This window comes from Canis lupus, chromosome 8, assembly GCF_048164855.1.
Source record: "Canis lupus baileyi chromosome 8, mCanLup2.hap1, whole genome shotgun sequence".
NCBI classification, from domain to species: domain Eukaryota; kingdom Metazoa; phylum Chordata; class Mammalia; order Carnivora; family Canidae; genus Canis; species Canis lupus.
Window position 1 is genome coordinate 70122864 of NC_132845.1, and position 26605 is coordinate 70149468.

Consider the following 26605-nt stretch of genomic DNA (forward strand, 5'->3'; position numbering starts at 1 on the left):
GGCAGGCTGGGGGATAGAGCCACCTGCAGGACATAAAGTGCCTCCATTTTTCAGTCACCCAAGCATGGCCCATCAGAAACCCAAGCATCACCTCTCCTGGAGCATCTCCCTCATCTCTGGAGTCGCAGCTCCTCAGATCGCCCCCTGAACACTCTAAAATCTCCCCTCCAATTCCCTTTGTCTGCCCCAGTTCCATTTGCCTGGAAGACCAGGCCAGTCTCCCTCATCCTGGCCTCATAGCCCCTCATCCCTGCTGCCAACCCTTGGGCACCACCCCTGCCACCACGGGGTGAGACTGTTTACACCTGGTCTCCCTAACTCTCTCACTCTCTCTTCCTCCTGCCTTCCCTCCGCTACTTGATTCACTTCGCTGCGCCCCTCAAGACTCATCTCAGAAGTCACCCTTGGGAAGCCACCTTGACCTTCAGGTGGGGTCACTTTCTTCCCTTGGGTTATGCTTTACCCACTGGGCTGCAATGTCTCCCTGGAGGCTGTCTTCAAGGTCAAGGCCCAGATGGCCAGATGGGGTGAAAACAACTCCTCAGCAGGGCTCCAGGGTGTTGTTCAGAAGCGAAGCGCAGCCCTGGGCACACATGGGGCATCACTGGAGCTGTGTCTAGGGTCAGTATAAGCCAAAATAGGGCCCTGGGACACATAAAAGGTTAGGGCAATATCTGCTCCTGTCTTATCCTCCAGCTCTGAGCTGGTTCATTCATGTTTTCACTCAGCAAACACCAGCCTCTTCCTCTTCGCCATACCCACCTGGACAGGCCCCAAGCTGGGCATTCAGGCCTAGAGGGCCTCTCCATCTGGTGCTGGAGCCAGCCTGGACAGGACAGTACAAGATGGGCTCTGCTGGATATAGCTGGTGAGAGTGGAAGGCACTTTTAATCCTTCTCCGATTCCAAGAGGTCAGGAGGGTCCTAGATTCCATAGCAGCAGAATTCCAAAAGTGGCTGCCCAAACGGGCTGGCTCCCCATAGCCAGATGTCACTCAGGACGCTGGAGCCTGAGCTCCTGACTGCATTCCAATCTGCTTCTGCCTGCACCTGGAGGGTGTCTTGTGGCTGGTGGGAGTGTAGGTAGGATGGGAGATAAACCACTAGGGGCCAGGGGTTCATGGGTTTTTGAAAGCAAACCTCCCTGGTGTTCTCCTGGGAGGGAGCAATGCTAAAGCCACAGAAGCTGCATTGGTGGTTGGCTTCTTGGCCCTGAGGTGAAGGGTGGGTTTCCCTGGGGCCCATTAGGCCATGGGGCATCCCCAAAGTGCAGTTAGGGCTACCAGCCAAAGGGACAGGCTCAGGGCAGACCCGGGGCTGGACGGGTGAAGCCAGGCTGGGTCCTGGGTGCAGATGCGTCTCTCCCCCACCCAGCGTGGGCACCACTTGGTGATGGAGGAGCCAGACCACTGTTAATTCACCTCTGAAGAGGGCAGGCATACGTGGGCCATCGCTGGGCGCCATTGGGGGGCCTGAATGCTGGGAGCCGCAGTCAGGCTGGGGAAGCAAGGAGCAGCCCAAGGGCACGGGAGGTGGGGCCGGGCGGGCGGCGGCAGTGGACAGAGGGCGAGGACGAGTCGCCGAGCCTCAGTTTCTCAATGTACAGAACGGTGGCGGTTGTGCAGACTGGACAGCACATAGTAGGCCCTCAGGCGGGAGCGTGACTGCTCAGCCATCTGACTTGGCCGAGATGAGGCCTGGAGCCCGAGACCCCACTGCGTGGCGGGGGCTCTTAGGCCTCAGGTCACTGCAGGAGGCCCCCAGCCTGGAGTCCAGCCGCTCTGTGAATAGGAGTGCGCGTGCGCGGGGCCCAGCTGCGGCGCATCGGCGCCCCCGTGTGGCCACAGCAGGAACCACCGGCCTTGCGAACCCTCGGTCGTTAGCGGGGACGCCGGATGATGGGGGGAGGCTCCCCGCCTCAGAGAGCTCTTTAAGGTGATCATCTAAGGAGTGTGAATCCGAGGGTATGTGACAGTCTGAAGGCGTGACAGGCCTAACAGTAACATCTCACATCTGGACATGTGGGCATCACAGGTCCAGAGCGGTGAATGAGCTCCCCAAGATCAGGACTGGCTCTGCCTGAGGCCCCATGTCTAACACTCTCAGTGGCATGCAGCAGGTGCTTAATAAGTGTTTGTGGCGTGAGAACGAGTAAGCCATCTGTGTGTGCAGCAGGGCTGGACGTGGGGGAATCAGTGGTCAGACGGTCACAACGTGCATCTCGTCACTCGGACCTTCTGACCACCCTCTGAAAGGGCCCAAGGATAATGAGGCGCCTCTGAAGGCCCCAGACACTGGAAGGTGGGGTGGAGAGACAGAGGGAGGCTCGGCCCCATACACCCTGTGACGGGCCCGCCCAATCCTCTGACGGCCCCCTTCCCGGATCCTATCCTGGAAGCTTCTCCACGTTACCTGTAGTGTCTCTCTCAGGAGGCCAGGCAGAGCAGGTAAGGATGGAAGTGGGACTGCATGCTAGCCTGACCCTGACGCTCCCTGGGGACGGCAGAACAGGAAAGGCAAAGGCAAGCCTGCTAGTGGTGGTGATGTGTGAAACAAAGACAAAAGAGAAATTACTAAATTTCCTTACTGCCTACAGCCCACTGACAAGTCCTTGAAACAGGCAGAGTGACATTCCTCTAGGGACTCAGCTGCCTCGATGTTTTGTTTTGTTTTAAACATTTTATTTATTTATTCATGATAGTCACACAGAGAGAGACAGAGAGGCAGAGGGAGAAGCAGGCTCCGTGCACCGGGAGCCCGACGTGGGATTCGATCCCGGGTCTCCAGGATCACGCCCCGGGCCAAAGGCAGGCGCCAAACCTCTGTGCCACCCAGGGATCCCTAGCTGCCTTGATGTTGACACTATGCTAAGGGCAAAGGCAATCTTAGCTCATCCTCCCCAGGACCCTGTAAGTCTACTTTATTTTTTTATTTTTTTAAAGATTTTATTTATTTATTCATGAGACACAGAGAGAGAGAGAGAGAGAGGCAGAGACAGGCAGAGGGAGAAGCAGGCTCCATGCAGGGAACCCGACGTGGGACTCGATTGGGATCCCGGGACTCTAGGATCACGCCCTGGGCTGAAGGCGGTGCTAAACTGCTGAGCCACCGGGACTCCCAGTAAGTCTACTTAAAGGTATAAAAATTCCTTTGGAAACCGCCTTTATCTCTACCCCCGCGTGATATATGTTGGCAGTCAGCCTCCAAGCATATGACCCACCGATATACATCTGAAGAGTCTTATGACAATTTTTGCTAAACAGTAATAAATCACCTTTTCTTAACAATAGCTAGTCCCCTCAGAATCCTGGAAACCACATTTCCAAAATACCTGGGAGGCTAACTCGCTCCCTAAACCCCTCCCAACTTGAAAGTACATAAATGGGCCACTCCTCATGACCCCAGGGCAGCTCTCTCTGCCCTTGGATCCTGTCCCTGTGCTTTAATAAAGTCATCTTTTTGCACCAAAGACGTCTCAAGAATTCTTTCTCGGTCGTGGGCTATGAACCCTAGTATCTTTCCTACATCAGTGGGACTTTAGGCTGGGTGGGGAAGTGCGAAGCAGGAGAGGCAGGTGGGTGCAGAGGCTGGGGATGAGCACCGGGTACTTGCCCCCCACACCCCACGGCCATGCCCCAGACACTAGGCTAGGGGCTCAGGCTGGGGAGGGGGTCCAGACCAGGCTCACAGCCCACAGGCAGGGTGGCGGCCTCGCTGGGTGGGATGTGGTGGGTCATGTAGCGCTTCCCCATGAAGGAGCCAATCCGCAGCTGCTCCGGGGCCTCCTCAGGCCACCACAGGCTGGAGCTGGTTGGGGAGAGGAGGCGGCACTGGGTCCCTGCTGGGTCGAGTGGCCTGCCAAGTCAGGGCCTCCTCCCACAGCCTCCCCCTTTCCTTCCTTCTAGAAGCAGCTGCTGTTGGCCCACCTCCTGACTACCCTGGTATCAGTTCTCTGAAGTGACTAAGGGTTCATGGGAGAGAAAACAAGGCCCAGGGGGAGAAAGGCTGGGGCCAAGGATACAGTGAAGGGCAGGGCAGAGCAAGGTGGCCCCTTTTCTGAACCCATCTTCAGAGAAGCTGCTGGGCCACCTCCCTGCCCTGCAGGTGAGAGATACTTGGGGTGGAAATTCCCTGAACATCCCAGGAAGGGGCACTGCCAACTCAAAACCGCCAGGTTCCTGGAGGGCTTCTAGGTGCTAGGACCAGTGAGAAGGAAGGGGCTCCCCAGGGTGGGAGGGAGGCCCCTGAGGATATCAGCACTTACAAGTGCACAGTGGACGCTGCCAGGAAGGCTAGGAGCAGGAGGCCAGCCAGGGAGGAGAGGATAGAGGTGATGATGATCATGTCACCACTTCGCCGCCCTGGCCACGTGTCGATGGAGCCTGGGGCCTTCCCTGCACATAGCAGCTGCTCTCAGAGGCTGCCCCTTGACCCCAGGGCAGTCACTTCCACACCCAGGCTAACACTCAGGGCCTGAGAGCCTCTGAACCCACCCATCTCAGCCAGGCATCTGTACCCTGCCAGCCTGGACCACCCACAGCTCCAGCCTCTTGGGTCTAACCTTCTAGGCTGTTCTTGTCAATGTGCCCACACACTGCCCTGCCCATGGCAGGCAAGTTACAGCAGACCTCAGGACTGACCATGTGGCTGCTCCCTGGAGTCTGGTATTCAAGGCTTTTAGATGAAAAGACCCCCTGCTGCCCACCTTACCCAACACCCCAGCCTCTATAGCCTGCTTCGAGTTGTCCCTCACACCAGACACTGGCTTTCCATATGCAGTTTCCTTGGCCTGGTGAATCACTGGTCCCTTAGGGTCCTGCTGAGGGAAGTCTCCCAGAACCCACGGCCCTGACTCTGACTCCAGCCTCCTTCATGCCCTAGCCCTTCTCCACCTGGTAGCACTTGACCCAGGGCTGGCATTGGAGGGGAAGGCTTTTCCTGCACACAACTGGGCTGGGACCTGGGCACCCAAGGGTTAACCAACATTTGAGCCTGGACAGAGCTGTCTCTGTCAATGAGACTGACCCAGTGCCCTACCTCACCCACACGAGGTTCTGTTTTGGGGGACGGGCTGGACTCGGACATTGCCCCCAGACCCCCAGTCTCATGGCAGCAGGAGGAGAGGCTGGCTGGGCATGGCCATTTTGCAGGGGGACGGGCAGACTGGAGCCAGAGCACCCCCTCCCCCAGCACTACCTTGGTGGAGAGTAATGGGGTCGGACCACCTGGTCTCAGCCTGGGGTGAGCCCCTGGCGTCCATCAAGAGGAACTTCACCCTGGGGAGAGGAAAAACAGGTGAGGCTCAAAGCCTCAACTGCCCTGGGTAGGGTGCCCACAGTGGCCAAGCCCCAGGAGTTCTGGGCCAGGCTCTTTTGGGGCACATCTGGCTTAGCCACAGCCTGGTGATGCTCTGGGGATCCTCTGACATCTCTCTGACCACAGTGACCTCTGCCAGCAGTCCCAGTCCAGATACCTCATCTGGTTTAGGGGACCCCAGTTACTAAATGTTACATACAGAATGCCTCAGGGTGGCTCAGTGTGTCAGAGGGAGCTAGGGGCCCCAGGCCTTGCCAAGGGAGAAAAGCTGGCCAAGTGGCATCTAGGAAGCCACAGAAGGCCCCCAATAGGGTCGAACACCCTAAGGGAGGGAGGGAAGGGTGTGGTCAGGGCACACTCAGAGCCTGGGATCACAAGGAGGGCGCCAGAGGCCATGCAGAGGAGCTCAGGTTGTTATCTTTGCTCCAGGTGGGGAGCTCTGTATCTGAGGGCAGCTGGCTCTGGTGGCTGCTAGGAGTGGGGGCCTGCAGGAGGTGAGCCAGGAAGTAGGCATGGGGGAGGTGGGAAGGTGGTCCTGTCGGGGCAGGGGCTGGGCAGGGGGCAGAGGGAGGCTATGAATGGAAGTGTCAGTTCAGCCCATACAGTGATCCACCTTCCCTGCACCCTGTGTTGGTTTTCTCAGCTGGACTTGGACTCCTTGAGGACACCTGGTCCTGTCCTGTGGCCCGGGCAGCCCTCCTCTGGACACCTGTGCTCCCACTCTGGCCCCTCTCCCCACCTACCACATGACCTCATACCTACTAATTGCATCCAAACTTAGCCCTGGGCTTAGATTCCTGCCAGGTCTACCTGTGGGCCAGTGGCTGCAGCTCCCCAGCCCCCCGACTCTAGGCCAGAAACCCCACCCTGCTCCCACCAGCCCTGTGGAAAGGCCCCCTGGAAAGACCACACTCTGCCTGCCACCCAGCTGGGATGAGTGCTGCTCTTTGACCCCACAGAGGAATAAACCAAAATTAGACCTCTTCCCCCCAGCACAGCTCCTGTCCCAGGGTCCAGAGGGAGTGACCCACCTGTAAGGTCCAGGGCTGGGGAGGGGGTTGTTGCAGTAGGGTGGTTCGTAGAAGTCAGCAAGACAGCCAGGGTCATTGCCTACCCGCAGCAGGGGGATGCTCCTGCCGCCACCCTCAGGGTCCTCACAGGGTAGCTGGTCCAGGGACAGGGGCAGTGTCATATAGTAGCCATCAGTCAGCAGCCGCGGGAAGGCTGGAATTTCAGCTAGCGTCTGTGGGTTGTGGAAGTCCTTGGAGGCTACAGGAGAAAGGGACAGACAGGTGGGGTCAGAAAGCATAGCCCCTGGGTCCAGGGTCCCCCAGCCTGGCCCTCCTTGCCTCAGGGCCCAGAGATCCCCCCCAGACACAAATCAGGTTACTTAGTCACCCTCTCAGGGTCCCTCAGGATAAGGCCCAATGCCTAGTCCACTACCCTGCAGCCCTCCTCAGCCCCAGACCTACACCATGACACACCGTTGCTGAAGGTCACCACCAGCCAGACGGTGCTGGCAACACTGGCAGGCCCGTCCAGGACACAGCGAGGCTGCTCCAGGGAGAATGTGGTAGCTGTGACTTTCCCTTCCAGGTCCCAGGCTGTTATCTGCGGCGTGTAGGGGATCAGCTCTGCAGCCATGGAGATAGGCATGAGGGTCCTGGGACCTGCTCTCCCCTGTTGGAGGGGTGGGCTCCCAGAGTCCAATCACCCCCCGCAGGTGTCCCAGCCCCTTTCGTCTGGCCGGGTGAATTCATCCCCGGACCCCTACTCACTCAGGCTCATACAGGGCAGGGGCCAGATCAGTGTCCCCACGAGGAGGAGGAGGAGCAGCGATGGGCCAGGCTGCCTTTGGCGGAGCCCCATGATGGCCGCCCCAGCTCAGCCCTCTTCCACATTCACAGCCTGGGGCTGATCTGGCTGCCTCCTGCCACACCCTCTCCCCCAGAGCCTTGAGCCAGGAGGAGCTGGTTAGTCAGGCTGCCAGGCTGGCCAAGGGCTGGAAAGACCTGCAAATGTAAATGCACCCCACCCTCTCCCACCAGCTCAGCCTACCATAAGGGAGCTGGGCAGGGCTGTAGGTGGGGCAAGCCAGTGCCAGGCCCCACTGCCAGGCCTGAGGCGGATGCCACGGACCCCCAGAGCCCCATGTCTGAATTTGGGTCCCATCCAGCCTCTTTGCCTTCGAGAGGACCCAGTCTCTGGAAACACGGGCTCAGGACTACATGCTCGAGATTCCTGCACCCCAGGTGCCAGGAGCCTCCCTCTGGCCTTCCATCCCCACCCAGCAGAGTGGGAGCAGGATGCAGAGGCCCCGCCTGACCTGCCCAGCTGCAGCCCCAGGACAGCCCCCAGGATCCAGGCCATCTCAGTGCCCTGCCTTCCCTCCACGAGGCCACATTCTTGTCTAACAGAAGAATCTGGAGTCAGAGGAAGGACTTTTGATAGGTGACAAGCCAGTCTCCCACTTACTTTACTCCTTTTAGTTCTGTTTTTTAAGATACATATATATATATTTTTTAGGGCAGCCTGGGTGGCTCAGCAGTTTGGCACCGCCTTCAGCCCAGGGCCTGATCCTGGAGACCCGGGATCGAGTCCCATGTCGGGCTCCCTGCAGGGAGCCTGCTTCTCCCTCTGCCTGTGTCTCTGCCTCTCTCTCTCTCGCTTCTCCCTCTGCCTGTGTCTCTGCCTCTCGCTCGCTCTCATGAATAAATAAAATCTTTAAAAAAATGTTTTTTTAAGATATAATTCACAGACCATAAAATTCATCATTTGAAAGCCTACAGCTCAGTAGGTTTTCACAAGGTTGTGCAAACATCACCACTAAGTACAGAACATGTGCATCACCCCAAGAGGACACTCTGGACCCACAAAGTCCCTCCCCATTCCCTGCTCCCTTGACAACCATATATCTACCCTGGGCTTCTGCAGACTTTCCTATAGGGAACATTTCACATCAATGGGATCACACATGCAGAGTTCTGGGTCTGGCTTCTCTCACTTAGCATCTTGTTGTCCAGGTTCATTAATGCTGTAGCGTGTGGCAGGCCTCTGTTCTTCCTGAGGGCTACAGAACATTCACTCCACTGTATGGAGACCAGGCATTTTGTCTCCCGGCTCCTCAGCTGACAGAGATAGTGGGGCTGTTCCCACTTTTTGGCTGTTATGAATGATACTGCCATGAACGTTCATATACAAGTTTTGTGTGGACCTGTTTTTGGATACACGCCTAGGGGTAGAATTGCTGAGTCATAGGGTAACTACTTTTTTTTTTCTTAAAGATTTAAAAGTCATTTTTACACCCAACATGGGGCTCGAACTCAAGACCCTGAGATCAAGAGTCACATGCTCTACTGAGTCAGCCAGGTGCCCCCCAAAACCCAAACTTCTAGATTGAAGAAAAATGCTTTAATATATAACATACTCATCTTTTAAAAAATATTTTATTTATTTATTCATGAGAAAGACAGAGGGAGACAGAGACACAGGCAGAGAGAGAAACAGGCTCTATGCTGGAAGCCTGATACGGGACTCGATCCCCAGACTCTGGGATCACACCCTGAGCCAAAGGCAGATGCCCAACCGCTGAGCCACCCCAGGTGTCCCTAATATACTCATCTTTATACCAATGCATAAAACAGAATTTTTTTTTTTTTCTGGTGGAGGCAAAAATACCCCTGGCCCACTCAGGATGTGGCCAGTGTCCCTGCAGCCCCAGGCACAATCACTGCCCCCAGGCAGAAGGGGGCTGGAGTATTTGATCCTCCCAAGATGGTTGAGAATTAGAACTTTGAGGATGGGGTCATATCAGCCCTGGCCCAATTCCAGCCCCAGTTCTATCTACCGCGAGCCTGGGACCTTGGGCCAATCACTGCATCCTTGAACCTGCTCCCTCCTCTACAACGTAGAAGACAGCAGCACCTTCCAGGCACGAGCAGCGAGCAGCGTCTCACTTGGGGAGTGAATGGCATGGAGGGCTTGGCAGAGCGGCTGGACGGCACATACAACGAGGAGCATGGAGTCAGGGCCAAGGGAGCAGGCACCAGGTCAGCGTGTGGGCTTCTGGCCCTCACCGCAGAGCCTGTCATTACGGAATGCGGGTTGAATAGGCAGTCTGTGGGCTCCCTCCTGCTCTGATGCAGGACAGGTGTGTGCTGCTTCTTGCACCAGCATGCGAGCACGAGCACACAGACGCACAGCCTCTCCACCGACAAACACACCAGGGTCTCTGACTTTGGCTATATGGCATTTATTGCAAACAGAATGTCTGAGGTATGAGAAGCTGACCCGGAACCCACGCTTGCCCAGGCCATGATGGGGCAGTCTGGCCTCACCCCACACCAGGCCCCCGGCACTATGAACCCAAAGCCGCCTGCCCAGGGCAGGGCCCCACACACTGAGGTAGCTGCATCTTAAGCCCCCACGAGTACAACTCCCCAGGCTTGCCCAACTCCCACACACATCCAGGCCTGGAGGGGAGGAGGCGGCAGAAGGCAGGCCCCCAACACACACCGCAGCCTCTGAGGAAAGGCACCTTCCTGCCCGCCCATACCAGGGGCAGCCCAGCTGGCGGTGTGGGTAGAGGGTGGCTGGTGGCCAGAGGCAGGCATGGTAGGGAGGGGAGGGGGCTGGCCAGGTTGGGGAGTCACGGCTGCTCCAGGCAGTCCTCAGTCACTCCCTGGGCAGCCAGCTCAGCCAGCACATTCTGCAGGTAGTTGGGGTCAGGGTAGCCGTGGCCTGTCACGTTGCGGTCCATCTCTGTCTTGTGGTGGATCTCATTCCACACCACTGTGTCCGTCTCTCCTGTGGTGCTGGAAGTCCCTACTGTGAAGATAAGTCGCCTCTTCCAGGCTACCTTTAGCAGTTCCAGGACCTGCCGTGGGGAACGGGAGAGGAGGAAGGGTCTGGTGAACAAGCCCAGGCCTGGGCATGGGTTTTTCCACCCAGGAGCAGCAGGGGACCAGTGTGCTAGCATTGGCTGTGCCCTCTTCCTTCCCTGGTCTCACCTGCCCCAGCAGTGAGGGCCAGGACGGCAGCAGTGGCCACCCACCAAATGCCAGCTGTAGGCACACTGAGGGATGGAGAAGCCCTTTGTTCGATCCCTACTGTGCACCACTTGCAGGGCAGGGACCGGGCCACTCTCCTAAGTGACCTCATCTACAGTCCTGGACCTAGAGCCCCACCTGTTGGGGTCCCCAGCCTCTGGCTCCAGTCCTAACTCCCCTTCCAGAACTCCACCTGCTGACCTGACTGCCCAAGACGACCCCCAACCTCAGAGGGTGAGTGCTGCCATCCTCTGTACTGCTCAAGCCACACCTGGGGCCAGGCTAACTCTGCCCTACTTCCAAGTCAGCCTCTCCCTCCAGAGGGAACCCCTGCTTCTCTGCTCCCCCATGCTCAGCAACCTGCAGGCTAGGCTCACAGCAGCTAGAGGGAACTTTTTCATACCTCCAATCAGCACTACCCAGGGCAGCCTGTCCCCAGGCCTCATTGCCCCCACATGGGGCTCAGGCTCCTCCCCTAGACTCTTCACACTCTCCTGTCCAGCCTACCTCCATGATTCTCAAAGCCACCACTCTGAGCTCTTCTGTCTGCTTAGAATGCTCTCCCCCTAGTCTCAGTGCAGAGGTAGCTCAGTGCCGAGGTGGCTCTGCAGGCCATCCCAGTCACCCTGTTCTGTCCTGCCCCCACTCCCACCCCACCAATCTCATCACGCTAGCCTGACTGAAGACCAGGTGACCTGGCCCAAGAGGTTGCTGGAAGAGGCCTCCTCTCCCCTCTAGTCCTCTCCCTTGGGGGAGCATGCCTAATGCACAGCAGTCCCTGGGAGCCCTAGAAGAAGATGATGAGCTAAGCAGAGAAGGTATGGCCAGCAGGCTAGACCCTCCCTAAATCACCTGCTCAAATTGTCCACAAGCAGCCAGGCACAGGCCTACCAGCTGGGGGCCCTCCCCAAGGGTTGCAGGGCCTTACCTTGCGGCCCTGGGCATTGTCTGGAAGGTAGCACTGGCGGGGAAACCCCCTGGCAGTGAACGGCTTCCCAGGGTTGGGGTGCTCCGGGCCCTGCAGGAAGAACAGACACTAGGAGTAGGAACATCCTGAGAGGAGCGCAGCAGCCCAGCCCACGCTAGGCCTCCTCTGCTGGGGCTATTCCTGTACTCAAAGTGACCAAATAAATTGGTGTCTCAAATCCTGCCCCTCAGAGACCCGACATGACACGGCCTCCCCCCAGTGACCACCTTCCTTGACCCCATGCCACTAGATGTGGCAGACACTTCTGCTAATGTCTCCCCCTTCCCTAATGAGACTGGAACTCATCAAAGGCCAAGGCACATGCTCCCACCCCGCTGGTGTTTGCCTCCAGGTGCTGGGCTCTGCGGCCTAGATGGCAGGGCCTCCTTCCTGACACCCTTACCCCTTGCTCAAGATGGAGCCACTGTGGGGCCTGAGACAGTGCAAATAGAGCAGAAAGGTAGGGGGCTGGGAACAGCAGAGGGCCCTTGCTCGTGCCCTCTGCCACTCGGAGGCACACCATGTACAACACCACATTTCCCCCCCTGCTCTGTGACTCTAAGGCCGTCAGGAATGTTTTTTTTTTTTTTTTTTTTTAAAGGTTTTATTTATTCATGAGAGAGAGAGGCAGAGACACAGGCAGAGGGAGAAGCAGGCTCCACACAGGGAGCCTGATGTGGGACTCGATCCCGGGACTCCAGGACCTGGGCCCAAAGGCAGACACTCAACCGATGAACCATCCAGGCGTCCCATGTTTTTTTTTTCTTTTTAAAGATTTATTTATTTGCTCATGAGAGACAGAAAGAGAGACAGAGAGAGGCAGAGACACAGGCAGAGGGAGAAGCAGGCTCCACTCAGGGAGCCTGATGTGGGACTCGATCCCGGGACTCCAGGATCACGCCCTGAGCCGAAGGCAGACGCCCAACCACTGAGCCACCCAGGCGTCCCTTGTCTGGAATGTTTTTAAAATTCACTATGACCCACTGAAAAGATGTGGAGGGAAACCAGGAAAAAGAACATTGTTGAACAGGGACACCCCACCTATCAGACGGGCCCATAAGAGTCCTGGTCTCCATTGCCCTGTTTATCCACCCCTCACACACCTGGCCACCACCTAGCCACCACCCATGCAAGAGGCCCAAGGCCCCAGGGCTCCTATCTGGGTCTCTACTGGGACCCTAGGGCCTTCTGCTCAGGTTCCAGTCTTATTCTTGCCACCAGAGCTGACCGTGCACACCCAAGGCAGGCCTGGATCTGGCCACTGAGCTGGCCTCTCAAGAGCAGTCCTTACTGTTGGCATCTCCCTGCCCTATGGGGTTCCCCCATTATTCAGCCCCTCAACACAAGCACACAAGCATTCTTCTTGTTTGTACATTCTTCTGCCCAATACATGCCCAGCTAAGATGTCTCCACCTTCAGGATGCCCTCCCTGCATCAGGAAAGGGCTGAAGGCCATCTCTTTGTTTCCACAGCCCTATAAGCTTATTCTACCCCCAGATGCTAGAGCCCTTTGTTTCCTGAGAGCCTGAAATTGGGAAGCCAGGGCATCCTGAGTGACCCAGGGATCAGACTGCTGGGAGAGGGGTGAAGCAGGAAGAAGAGTGCCCCAGAGTGAGAGGGACCAATTCCAGAATGGTCCAAGGAGGCTCCTCTTGTACCAGGGCCCCTTACCTGGATGCCGTGAGGAATGTTGTAAACTATGAGTATTGTCCCGCAGTCCTCATGGCCAGGGAGGGATACTTGGAACTTGAACACCTCCATCTTGCCCCGGGGTTGGGTCCCAGTTTTCTCTCCATAGATGGTTTTGCAGGAAGGACACTGCAAACTTCCGTCCTGAGACGAAGCAGAGCACCACAGACTGAGCCCGTGGCCCTGAGAGAGTGCCTAGGCGCAGCCACCTGGGGCACAGGTGGGCTCACTGCTCCACAGCAGGTCCCTGGCTTATCACCCCACTCCCTCCTTGCATAGAAACCCGATCCTCGGGATGCCTGGGTGGCTCAGCAGTTGAATGGCTGCCTTTGGCCCAGGGTATGATCCTGGAGTTCTGGGACCGAGTCCCAAGTCGGGCTCCCTGCGTGGAGCCTGCTTCTCCCTCTGCCTGTGTCTCTGCCCCCCCCCCCCCCCCGTGTCTCTCTCACGAATAAATAAAATCTTGGGCAGCCTGGGTGGCTCAGCGGTTTAGCGCTGCCTTGAGCCCTGGGTGTGATCTTGGAGACCCGGGATCGAGTCCCAAGTCGGGCTCCCTGCGTGGAGCCTGCTTCTCCCTCTGCCTGTGTCTCTGCCTCTCTCTCTCTCTGCTTCTCATAAATAAATGGATAAAATCTTTAAAAAAAATAAAATAAAATCTTAAGAAAGAAAGAAAAGAAACCCAATCCTCACGGCTTCCCTGGAAAGATGTTCTACTAGGAGACTGGCATCAAGTAGGCAAATCAGGTTTATGCACAGAAGAATCTATGGTCTGACAGGTTTCAAATCAAACAAAAAACCCTGTGACCTATCACTGCTGGTGCTGGCACCCTGGCTGGTTCAGAGAGCACAGGGATACTTCAGGGAGAGAAAGCCAGGCCCAATGGTCTGCCACATGACTCAGGTCTTTCTCTCTGTCCTCCTAACCTCCGTCCACTCTGGTTAAACTCCCCTGCAGAATGGCACCCAGGTGTCACTTGCCACCCTCAGCCCCCCAGTGGCCAACCTCTTTTCTGCTGCAGGCCAAGGCCTGCCGACATCTCAAGGCTGCCTCCTAGGGTGTCCTGGGCCCTCTGCAGGGCAGCGGCAGTCAGTCAGATGCAGCAGGACCAGGGCAGGCCCATGGGCAGGTCACCCGGGCCCCCCGCCCATCCCAGGGACAGAGGTGTGGCACCTTGTTCCCATTGCAGTACATAGCCAGCAGACACAGCAGGTGGAAGGCATGGCTGCACTTGGCAAGGCGGCCCACTGCCACTGGCCCAATGGTCTTGCTGTGGGTCACGTCGCTGTACCCGGACACCACGGACAGTTTCTCCATACAGATGATGCAGTCCTGGAAGGAGACCAGCACAGGGCATGCTCACCAACAGCTTGCTGAGCCACAGGCGTGGAGGTATTCTTAATAGGAAAAGGCCTTCCTCTGCTGAAACACCAGGATTCTGGGCAGTCTGGTAGTCAGCTGTCCCAGAGGCTGGAAAGACCGGTGAGTCACCAGGATCTGTGCCCTCAAAGGGCTCACCACAGTCAAGGGGAAAACAGACAACCACAAGCACAGGCCACACAGAGGCAGGGAAAGGGGAAAGAACAGGCAGGCTGAGAGGCGAGGCCCTTGAAGTGGGGTATCACAAGGAAAAAAGGACAAGGTGAGCAAGGATGGGAATACACAGTCCAAGGAAAGTGCAGAGAATGTCGTGAAGCAGGAACCAGCAGAGTCTGGGAACAGCAGTGGCAGCCACCGGGGCCGAGGGGTAAGTAGGGTATAAAAAGCCAGACGGGACAGGACCAGGTCCCCGAAGGTTCTGATGGCCACACTCAGGAGCTGGGCTTTGTCTCACACGTCAGGGGCCTTGTAGAGGAGTTTTAAGGTTGGGGGTACCAGCACAATCACAACTGTGTGTAAGCTGAGTGGCAGCTTGGAGGACAGGAGGCTGGCATGGAGCAGCCCAGGTATGGCAGGGCCACAAGGGCAAAGACAAGGACACTGATGTGGGCGCTGTCAGGTGGGAGCATAGACAGGGCTGGAGGGATGGTGGGAGACACAAGGATGGCCTCCAGGTTACTGAACCTTTTTCACCCAGAGCTGCAGGAGAGTCCTGCACAGGCAGAGTATGTGGTTCTGTACTGGCGTAACTACCCTTTAACCCATGACTCCCACCCACCACCCTCAGAGTCCTTGGAGCTCTCCATTCAAATCAGAGACCAGTGGCACTGTAGACCCCAAAACACGGCTCAGCACAGAGGATCGGGTCCTATTGAAACTGCTATGAGGGTCTGCAGGCCCTGTAATTACAGGAAGGCTAACCAGCTCTCCCAATAGCCAGAGGGGCAGGGCTGCTTTGGGGACAAAGTCACTACTTTTCCCCAGCTCGGTCCTCGGGGAATGGGCAGGCTCTCCCATCCCTTGTCTCCAGGACCCTCCAAGGCCCCAGAGTGGCACAGGAAGAGGGCTACACAGAGGCCCGTGTAGGAGCCTTGCTCAGAACTACAGCTCATCAGCAGCAAAGCTAAAACCAGAATGCAGGCCCCTGAAGCCAGATCACCTCCTCCTGGTAAGGCCTGCCTCCCGTGGGAGGCTGGGTGATTAAACCCGAGTACCCGAAACAAGGCCGGAACCTTGGGAAGTACCCACTCAGCAGAGAAAGGCCAGTATCTTTCACCTCAGGAGCCACCCCTTGCCTCCAAACAAAACCAGAGGCAGCGTGGCTCCTGTGACACATACCTCATCTGAGGCCATTTTCAGCTCTTCCGTATATTTTTTTATCACCTGTTCTGGCTCTGGCTTTGGAGTCCCTCCTAGAAGAGAAAGGAACATCAGCGGTGTCCCAAGGGGTATGAACTGGAGATGCTGAATCCAGAGAGAAGGAGGACAAGGGAGAGGCCCAAGCTGCCAGGAGGGACGTTTAGAGGGGCCAAGACGGGAGGACTGAGTGTGCGAGAGGAGAGACATGACACTAGTGCAGACACTCAGAGCTCTGCCTAACAGAGCCCTATCCGGTCCACCCGCTGGAGGCCCGATCCCAGAAGCCCTGGAGGCAGCTGGATGAGGACCAGAGACAGCTGCTGTTCATAGCCCTCAGGAGTCACAGACTGGGCCTCCTCCACACATCCCCACACACTTCGGTCAGGAGGCTCTTCAGAGGATGCACAGAAAAGTCAAACAGCAGCTGCTAAAACAAACTACTCTGGAGCAGGTTTTGGCAGCGCTGTTTCACTCAACTGCCACTACTCTCGTGAGAAAGCCGAGGCAAAAGTAGTTCCAGGGGCTGAACATGCAGCGGCAGACATCTGTGCGCACGCCACCTGCAGACAATGCCACACAGACACGGTCACCACAAATCACAGGTTTCTCTCTCCTGGCCCTGGGCTGTGAGGTTTCAGTGACACACCAAGCCTGGGAAGGAGCCAAGACGCAGCAGGAAGTGTATTCTGGCCACCTCCTCCTCGGTGCGCACACACACTCGAAACCAGGAGGGGCGGCCCTGCACCTCCATCAACGTTGAGCCTGACACCACATCAGCCCCCCATACCCCCAAAACGAGAAACTCCCCCAGTTGGTGAGAGAATTGGCCAGGCCCGGGTCTTCTCCAGCCAGAGGCAGTGGCAGAATGACAGAGAATGCAGCAAAGCCGTGCGGGAGCAGAAAGGGGGGCCTGGGGAGACCAGTGCAGCCGGGAAAGGCCCTGGCAGGGCTCTTCTTCCCGCTTTGGGTCGCAGGGCAGGTCCTGCTTCTAGCCTCTGACCCCAGAAGGACCCTGGTTTGAACCCAAGCTCATAGCCACTGGCTACAAAGACATACAAGCCCGAGGGCTCCACAGCCAAGTGCCCTCAAAACTAGAGAAGGCCTGGGTGCGGCTGGGAGCAGGCAACGTCAGGGGTGATTCTGGCCACCCTGGGACCAAAGCACATCACCGGAATCTCAGTTCTTCACCTAATGGAGACCTCATCCTGACCCAAACTATGACTGTGGTGAGGGCATGAAGTGCGATTATCTGAGAGGCAGCTACGGGCAAAAGAATACCATCCCCCCTTCCACAAACGTATCCCCCACCCCCTCACTCACGCACCCCTCCTCATCCACATACATAAATGTCCCCACACTCCCTTCACATGCGCACCCCATTCATTCCCATACAAACGTATCCCCCACCCCCCCACACACACCTGACACCCCCGTCACACATGCACCCCACATTCCCATACATGCAAACCCTCCCTCAAATACAGACCCATACACACAGATTTCTAGGCCCCTGACAGTCACTGGTGAGAAAGCCAGGCCAAAGCACAATGACCACTGGCACTGGTAGCCGTCCTGGTAGCTGGAACTCTACTCAGAGACAGAGGAGGGGTGTTTTAGAAAAGCTTGGCTACAGGCCAGTCTGCAGAAGGACCCCGGGACCCCATCTGCCAGGACTAGTCTCAGGCCCAACTTTGGTGAGGCCTGGCTCAGCATCCCATTTCCTAGCTCCTCATCCTTGCCTAGGTGGTCTTTTAGAACTGAAGGTAGCTTTCCAGGAGCCACATTTCTCTAAGGGGGCCAGCCAGGTGACCACCAACTCCAAGAAAGGGATATCTGAGCCCAAGAGGAAGGCCAAAGTGTCTGCCAAGAGCCTGTGTTTTTCCCAGGCAAGTCAGAATGTCTCAGGAAGCTCTGGACCTGTCCTGCCCCCAAATCTGTTTCCACCTCCAAGGCAAAGGAAGAAGGAAGTGGGTCAAGAGCTCCAAGGCGTGCCTGACTGCCAGGATCGGGGTGAGGCAGGGAATGGGGTGTAAAGCCCCACCACTCCCTGGGCCTCCCTGCTACCTGCAGGGCTGGGGTTTGACAGGCAATCGCCATGATCAGGGTAGCCCCCATGACCACGTGCTGGGTGCCTCATATTGGATTTTCTATTCTTCCCATGCCTGATCTACTAAGTAGGAGGTGCTGGCTTGTGAATGGAGGCACAAGCATGAGATCATGAAACAGGAGCCAAGACTGGCACCCAGGATGGCTGAGCCAGAGCCATGCTCCCTGCTCAACCACATCACACTGAAGATCACTGGGGTTCCAGCAGTCCATGTATCTCCAGCCCAAAGATGGAGGCAGAGCCGCTACTGGCTTTCAAAATGGCAGGTTTAAAACTTACTACCCACAGGACCCTTCATGTAGGTCTGGTTAAAACTCACAAAAGCTTCCATGGTTCTGAAACCCCTCCTTCTTGGCCATGTGATGGGAGGAGAGTGGTCACTGGGGGACCCCTCTGACGTAGTCCTGCATGATGGCCAGAGAGGGCTGGGGGCCTTTCCTGAGACACATGCTGGACAGGCTGGGAGGGACAAAGTACCCCCCATTCCAAGCTGGCCTCGCCTCATGCCTATGTTTATAGTCACAGAGTCCTCAAGAATAGGCCCCTCACACTCATACTGTGCCAGGAACACAGGAGCTGAACTCTGGGTTTTCGGTGGTAAGTGATTCTGGGGACCCCCTCTGCACGGAGGGCAGGCAGAAGGGCCACTGAGCCCCTCTCCTTGGGGTAAAGGAAGCAGAGAAGGGCTGTGGGGTCAGAGAAGAGCGATCGATGCAGGAGAGTCAGAGGCAGCAAGACTCAGAGGCTTAGCAGAGGCCAGAGAGTATTTGTGAGCAGGACTACCTTTCATGGACATTTTCCTCAATCTCTTAACTGAGCTGTGACTTTTAGAGGCCAGACAGGAGGCGGGAGGGCTGGCAGGCTGGGGTGCGCGGCTAAGACACACAGGGAGTCCAATGGCTGACATCAGAATACTCGTCATGCCTACACGGGGTGCGAGATCAGACATGCAGAGAGGGGAGAAACGTTAGAAGGAGTCATTCGGCATGGGATGTCCACAAACCCCGGCCAAGGCAAGGTGGCACTGTGAATGACCAGCAGGACCCATCGATCTTCCTGAGGAATCGGCTGCTCGAGGCTTGAGGCAGCTAAGCTCCAGGCCAGGAAGCAGTGAAATGCCCAGCTCATCAGAGTCCCGCAGGTATCAGTACGAGCCACCAACCAGCCTCAGCTCACGGCAGGCAGGGAAGGAGGTAGGGCGAGGCCATTTGCTTCAGGAGGGCAGAGGGAAGGATGCCATCCCAGGAAGCCTCCTAAGGTGTTCTGAGCGGGATCTCCTTGTGCCAGGCACAAGGACATGGAAGGACACAGGCAAGCTATGGAGACAAGATCTCAAGCTCACAGCTCTCTCCCTGCACTCCCCCTGGCTGTGCCCTCTGGGCTCCTGGTCACCTTGTCACTCCAGTGGGGTTCTATTTGCTTTCTACACCCCATCTGGCCCATCTAGGTGTTCCTAGTGCCATCGCTAGGGTGAGCAAGCAGGAATGCTGGCTCTGGGCCTGCTCCCCCACTGAGGCATCCCCATGGCCCCTGTGGCTGCTCCTCTGACGCAGCATAGGCTCTAACAGACTTCTCTGTCCTAGATGGTAGCACCACGGACATACCCATAGAGAGAAGGCCTCACTCAACTGGCGTTCCACACGCGGTCTCGCTGGACTCTCACTCCACCCTGCTCCCTTGGCACTCCCCGAGGACCTAAAACTTCCTGGCACACAGCCTGTCCTCCTGGTGGAGCCCCTATTCCTGACCCACAGCTGGCCTTGCCATCCATAGCACCACCTACCCAATCCTCCCTGCCCTCTGTCCAGCTCAAAAGCACCTCCTCCACAGCTGAAGGGAGCTCTAGGCTCTCCTCAGTCACCTCCCTGAGCGGGGCTTGCTGAGTGCTCTGAATCAGGCTCAGGAGCAGGGTACAGAGGGCAGCTGGGGGTAGGAAGCAGAGATCTTGGATGGGCCGGGCAGATGGCGCTGCCCATTCCAGAGGCAGTGCAGGTGGGAGGGGGAAATCTGCCCCTGGGACCTGTCCAGGCCAGCCACCTTGGCCTCTTCTGAGAACAAAGACTCAATGTGGCCAACAGACCCAGTCAGGGACAGAAGCAGAGGCCAGCCAGCAGCCTGGGCAGCACAGCAGAGGACGGTAGGGTGCACTGCGGCGGCCACTTGCAAGAGACACGAAAGCACACATCAGAAGACCAAGGCCGTACCCTGGGCCCTCACTCATTGGGCAATGCATTGCCACCAGTGTCTCAAGGTTGGCTACTCCTGAGCTCAGATGTGGGTTTTAAATAAATGTTAGGCGGATCGAATGACAAGCAGGCACAGGGGGTGGGGAGCCACAAAGATGGAGGGGATAGGAACAATGCTTTAGTAGAACCCTGGGCCTTTGCACTGACTGTGACCTCATCCCCCAGCACTCACTGACGCAGCACTTCAACCAGACGTTTCCCCAGGCGTCACCTAGGAGGAAGCTCTTCCTTGATCCCTCTATCTAGAAGGGTCACTCCTCCTCTGTCTCTGTCCCCTTTACCTTTAGTGTTCTTACTACGTGAAAGGACTTGTGTCTCTGTTTTGTGACAGCTGTCCTCCCTGCACTGAGCACCTAGGGCAGGGCCCAGTCACAGAGGTGCACAGTATCTATCTGCTGGGTAACCGGCTGTACCTGAATGCTGCCAGGTGGCCTTTGTGAGGCCAGCATGAACACTGCTTCTGCCCTTGTCAATGCAGGACCCTCCCCTGAATTTGAGTCATAGACACAGAAGTCTCAACTTAGAAAGCTGCAGAGCAGCAGCTCCTACTCTGTGGGTCTGCCTCTTTTTTTTTTTTTTTTTAAGATTTATTTATTTATTTACGACAGAGAGAGAGAGAGAGAGAGAGAGAGAGAGAGAGACAGAGAGACAGAGACACAGGAGGGAAAAGCAGGCTCCATGCCGGAAGCCTGACGTGGGACTCGATCCTGGGACTCCAGGATCGTGCCCTGGGCCAAAGGCAGGCGCCAAACCGCTGAGCCACCCAGGGATCCCCTGGGTCTGCCTTCTTGTGAGAAAGTGTGAAAATAACTCCACACCTACACTTCGCAAAAGCAACATCCACTGGACAGGACAGGTTGAGGGGATGCCAAGACGGACCATCACACCTTCCCAACAGCGGGGCTCAGGGACAGCCCCCTCACCTCCACACGCCATCACAAACTGCCGTCGTCCCCAAATAACTATAACTGTTTAGATGGCCTTAGCTTCTCCACTTATCTGAGAGGATTCCCACTTAACCACTAGAGATCCAGAGAGATCAGCCCCTGTCGAGGTCAGATGTGTAAACACCTCCCCCCTTCTGACACCTTTGTCTCATGACTGGGGCTCAGGTCCAAGCCTGTCCTCTGACTGGTCTTAGCAAGCCGGGTCCCAGCTCCACTTGTCCCCGGCTTCCCAGCCTTGGGTGGGCTACAGCAGCATAAAACACACACACTCCAAGGAGGGCTGGGCCATGCCACAGCCAGTGGAGCTGTCACCTGAGGGCACTGCTGGCCTGACCTGGAGGTAGCTTCTCTGTGGACTGCCTCTGTGAGGGTAGTGGGGTACACGGTCCTTTCACAGCATGACCAATTGTTTGCAATCCTACCCCAAAACCCTACATCTACCTCATTGTGGCCTGAGTACTCCCGAATCCATAAATGTGGCCCAGGGAAAGATGACATTCTCCTGACTCTACTTCCTGGGGCCTAGCTCAGGATCTCTGCTTCCCTGGCACCTCAGACTAGAATCCCATTGACAGGTACAAGGCAGAGTCTGTGTCCAGAGGAGATGGCATCTGGCTATGGACGCCAGTCTCTACTTCTTGCTGGCCAGGACCAAGTTCCACAATCTTTGAGGTCTGCTTCCCCAATGAGTAAAATGGAGGTTAAGAGACCTGCCTATCTCTAGGACTGACCTGAGAGCCAGGTGAAAGCAGACACTGAGGACACTCTGGGATAGAGACTAAGAGGGTCCTCAATCTCAAGAGCAAAAGAAAGGGAGCAAGTGTTACTCAATCCCCAGACTACTTCTGAGCTGTGTTTAAAAAGGTTTTATAGCATCTGTATTCAAGCCTTAGTGACTACAGAGCTGAATGGAGCTCAGCCATGTGCTGGCCACACCTGGTCACCCACAACCTTTCTCCAGTGAGACCACCGCCTCATACACGAGCATACACATACACACAACACACATATTCAGACACACACGCACACCGGTCTGACTCATGTGTTGCCACAAGAAGACCTAAGGTGGGGGAACTTTGCAATCACATCTCTGCTTACTGTTCTCTCTGCCCCAGCAGAGGGCTGATGGCTGAGCAGCTGAAGTAGGTTCCAGAAGGCCCCACTCTCCTGTCTTCTATAACCTCTCTGGCTGGTACCTATATCTCCTTCAAAGGCTCTTCCCAGCATCCCACCCGCAGTTTGTTTCTTTCTTTCTTTTTTTTTTTAAGATTTTTTAAAATTTATTTATTCATAGAGACACAGAGAGAGAGAGAGAGGCAGAGACAGACAGAGGGAGAAGCAGGCACCATGCAGAGAGCCTGACGTGGGACTCGATCCAGGGTCTCCAGGATCACACCCTAGGCTGCAGGAGGCACTAAACTGCTGCGCCACCAGGGCTGCCCCCATTCGCAGTTTCTGTAAGCCCATACATTCCACCCATGGGGGCAGAGGCCATCCCATTCCACCCTAGACGGCTCTCCTGAGCTGCACATCCAAATGCCCACTGCCTCCGGGAGAACTCCCCTGGGCTAGGACCACAGGCAGCACCCTCACCCCTTCCTGTACTCCCAACAGACTCGGGAGTAGCACAGTGTAACTGCTGTGAAACCAGCTTCCAGGGCCCAGAATGCCTGCAGCTGAGTTCCAGCTCTGCCAAGGGCTGACTGTCTCATCTTGAGAAGTTTCTGGAATTCTCCGAGGCTCAATTTCCCTAAGTGTAAAATGGGTGGCCCAGTCAGCTGGGCATCTGCCTTTGGCTCAGGTCATGATCCCAGAGTCCCAGGATCGAGCCCCTGATCAGCAGGGAATCTGCTCCTCCTTCTGCCCCTCACTCTGCTCATGCTCTCTCTCTCTCTTTCAAATAAATAACATCTTTTAAAAATAAAATAAGGGACACCTGGGGGGCTCAGTGGTTGAGCCTTCACCTCAGGTTGTGATCCTGGGATCCTGAGATCAAGTCCTGTATCAGGCTCACCACAGGGAGCCTGCTTCTCCCTCTGCCTGTGTCTCTGCCTCTCTCTCTGTTTCTATCATGAATTAATAAATAAAATCTTTTTTAAAAGATTAAAAATAAATAAATAAAATAGGAATAAAAGTTCCTACCTTCACAGGGCCGTTACAGAAGAAATGAAGGAAGATACATGTGAAGTCCCTGCCAGTAATGCTGGCAGGCGCACACTGGGCCTTGTTCTATTCCTTCTCTCTTGACTCATCCAGTCACCAAGACAGAAGCTCTTGCCTCTACCACTACTAAGGCCCGAGTCAGGTGTTGGCTGGCTCCCCTGAGCCATGGAGTCAGACCCTGCACGGGTCTCCCTCCTCTAGGCCTGTCCCCTCCAGCCTCTGGTGCTACTACAGTGACTCACTTAACACATAGACTTAGGTTATCATATTCTCCTGCTTCAACTTCACTATACTCCCCCGTCTATCTTTCTATTACACTTGGCTTTCCCAATCATTAAAAAGTAACTTTCAGGGGATCCCTGGGTGGCTTAGCGGTTTAGCACCTGCCTTTGGCCCAGGGCACGATCCTGGAGTCCTGGGATCGGGTCCCACATCGGGCCTGCTTCTCCCTCTGCCTGTGTCTCCTGCCTCTCTCTCTCTCTCTCTATCATGAATAAATAAATAAATAAACAAATAAAACCTAGTTCATTAAAAAAAATAATAATAAAAAAATAAAAAGTAACTTTCAGTAACTCCCTACCCTACAAAAGGAATTTTTTTTAAAGGAATTTTAAAAACGGTTCAAAGGTGTATGGTTAACATAAGATCGAGTTGGACTCAAAGCCACTTATTCAAAGCATATCTCCAGCCAAAATAACTGAGTTCCCCAGAGGGCCCCTTCAGGAAAATGTGTAAAGCACTTCAGGAGAGAGAAATGACTCAAACCATAATTAAAGTGACGTTGAAATTTCAAAGATGGGGAAAAGTCTACACCAGGGTACCCACTGACATTAGGCTGACTAGTCCCCCGAGAGACCAGACCGAGGGGTGCCCAGGCTCACTCACTGAGGGTACACAATCACTGCAAAGAGGCACTGCCTCCCCAGTCTGCCCCCCCAGGAGCCCCCGTGGCTTTCCATGAGAACGGAGAGGGTAATGACCCCTGTCCCACAATCTCCTCCCATTCTCCCACTGCCTCCACATCCTGCTCCCTGCAAGACACAGCCTGTTCTGGAACCCAGGACCCAGGAGGGTGCCTACCTGCAAGGGCTTGCTGGACCCGGCTGGGCTTCGGCATCTGCATCTGCATGGGCACTGCGGCAGGGATGCTCCCAGGACTGCTCACAGGACCGCTGGGGAGGGAGGCACTTGGGGAGAAGAGAGAACAAAGCTGAATGTAGGAGCCAACTTAGCAGAAACAAGAGCCAGAGCGAGACCAAGATACGAATACCCTGGCACTGCTGGGGCCTTGATAGCTTCACTTTGTGTGGCCACTTCAGTGTGAATGAGGACTTCTCGGTTTGTTTGTTTTTAATTAAAGATACTGATAACTGGAAAGAAGAGGAAAGAAATCTGAATTTTACCACTCTCAGACCCAGAATAACCTAGAGAAGCTGAATACTGAGGACGGGAAGCCCAGAGCCTGGCCTACCACCATAGCAAAACTCTTAACAGGGAGAGTCAAACCCCAAGCCAGGTAAACAGGAAAGGGGGCATCATCAGCAAGCAGGTACAGGGCCAGGGTGGGAAAGAACATTGCTGAGGTGTGAGGCTCAGCTTTTTACAAGCTATCAAGAAGGAAGGTTTAACTGTCAAAAAAAAAAAAAAAAGTTTTCCTGGACAATTCAAACTCTGAAGACAATCCTAAAAGAATTTTGAGCTCACTAGCTTTGTCAGAATTAGGGCTTTATGGTACCTGGGGAGGGGAAATCTGGCAGAAACCACTCTCACAAGTACTCAAGACCACTATTACCACTAATATGACCAATCAATATCAGGAACCCCAAGAAAGGGTGCTCTGAGAAGGACATAACACCACTTTTGTGGTTTCTGCCAAAACTGCATAAAACCTCAAGCGTGAGAAAGCAATTGACAAGCCCCAAATAAGGGACATTCAACAAAGTTAACTCTTCAAAAGCATCAAGGTTATGGAAGATAAAAACACCGAGGAACTTCTACTGAAGGGAGGATGGGGAGGATAAAGGACAACTGGATAGGAGGTGGAATCCTACAGGATCCTGGGACCGAACAGGAGCAGCACTGCACAAAGTGAAAATCGAGAAAAGTCCTTGGTTAACAGTAACATACTCATGATAGCAATTGTTTGACTTTACAAGATAAGGCAAGGAAGGGAGTTATGGAAACTCTCCATACTATTTTTCTAACTTTTCTATGTATCTAAAATTAGTTCAAAATAAAGAGATTAAAAAAAAATAAGGGTCTTGCTTGCCACAGTAACTATGCTTGCTTGCATCACTCCCTTAGTTTTAAGCCATTATATTTTTCAAGTAATAATAAAGCCTCTGCCACCATGGTTTGAGGGGAGCCCCACACTGGCAAACAATTGGTGTAGATGGCCCCAAGATGCCTGCTGACCCCCTGTGCTGCCCTGCCGCCCCCACTCACCTGCCACTGGGATTCCTGTATCTTCCAGTCCATCTCATCTCTGCCCATGCTAAAGATGGCAACACCAGAAGGGTTATGAAACCCTTCCAAATAGTTCCTACACTGGAGCTCCCCAAGGTCAGGGCCAGGTTGCATTCATCTGTTCCACTGGGCCTAGCCTGGAGCCCAGAAGATGCTCCGGAAATGATGGCCAGCTCCAATCTACAGTGCTACCCTTACAGCTGTCAGCAAACCAACAATGTGCCTGGTTCATGGCAAATGTTTCTGGAAGCAGCCTCAGATACTTCCCCTATCACCAGCGCCAGGGTAACAGATCCTGCTGGTGTAAACTACCTGGAGCTGGCCAGTTCTGATCCAAATCAGAATCTCACACTCAGCTGGTGCTGAAGCTTCTAGGGCCCCTGCATGGGGTTGGGAGCACGGCAGGTGTTCTAGTATTTGTCTGAATAGATATTTTGTTTTCATTTCTGGATTGTTCTCCCCCAAGAGAATCACCTGTGTGGCCACTCTATGCAGATCAGACTTCTTGCTGTCCTCAGCTACTCTCAAGCTCGAGAGAACAATGGACCTGGTTCTGGAGAGCTTTGATAATGTAATGGAAGAGCTGGGCATACAGGACACCTGGGCTAAGGTTTTGGCCCCTCTAAATTGTTCAATGTGGAACAACCAGCACACCCCTTCCTGAGCCTGTTTCTCCATTTTCATTTTTTAAAGGAAAGTAGATAATCTCTGATGGTCTTTGCAATTCTCAGGTTCTAGAAGTGAAGGACAGAGCCCTTTCAGGGATTCTTCATCTCCCAAGCCAGTTCTACAGAGGACACTGAACTTGAGCCCTCAGCCAGGAAGTCAGGAAGCTGAAGCTTGGCTCTACAATTCCCCCAAGTTAGTGGGCTACTCATCACTGGCTCAGAGAGGGTCCAAGAAGTGGGATCTTCCTTTGC

The 26605-nt window shown here is 55.2% G+C and overlaps 2 protein-coding genes across 13 annotated transcripts in view; both read right to left on the minus strand.

Moving 5' to 3' along the window:
* Positions 1 to 2656: 2656 nt before the first annotated feature.
* On the minus strand, positions 2657 to 7340 carry UPK3B (uroplakin 3B). 2 transcript variants are annotated; one of them, XM_072837391.1, is made up of 6 exons: positions 7094 to 7340; positions 6788 to 6949; positions 6347 to 6584; positions 5196 to 5275; positions 4264 to 4393; positions 2657 to 3806 (listed from the first exon to the last, which is right to left on the minus strand). In XM_072837391.1, the coding sequence occupies exons 1-6, from the start codon at positions 7182 to 7184 to the stop codon at positions 3647 to 3649; spliced, it is 861 nt and encodes a 286-aa protein (XP_072693492.1). In that variant the 5' UTR covers positions 7185 to 7340; the 3' UTR covers positions 2657 to 3646. The 2 variants fall into 2 exon arrangements, with proteins under 2 accessions (XP_072693492.1, XP_072693493.1); XM_072837392.1 differs by having other exon boundaries at positions 6800 to 6949; positions 7094 to 7338.
* Positions 7341 to 9551: 2211 nt separating this feature from the next.
* Positions 9552 to 26605, minus strand: part of DTX2 (deltex E3 ubiquitin ligase 2) — a 38686-nt gene continuing 21632 nt past the window's right edge. For 6 of the 11 annotated variants that reach the window (XM_072837382.1, XM_072837385.1, XM_072837381.1 and 3 more), the window contains 7 exons: positions 24300 to 24406; positions 18647 to 18787; positions 15736 to 15809; positions 14191 to 14349; positions 13002 to 13163; positions 11292 to 11381; positions 9552 to 10191 (listed from right to left, as the gene is read on the minus strand). In XM_072837382.1, the coding sequence (XP_072693483.1) occupies positions 9964 to 10191; positions 11292 to 11381; positions 13002 to 13163; positions 14191 to 14349; positions 15736 to 15809; positions 18647 to 18787; positions 24300 to 24406 (961 nt within the window). In that variant the 3' untranslated portion in view covers positions 9552 to 9963. The remainder of the gene's footprint in view (positions 10192 to 11291; positions 11382 to 13001; positions 13164 to 14190; positions 14350 to 15735; positions 15810 to 18646; positions 18788 to 24299; positions 24407 to 26605) is intronic. The other 5 variants (XM_072837387.1, XM_072837386.1, XM_072837388.1 and 2 more) reach the window with 3 other exon arrangements.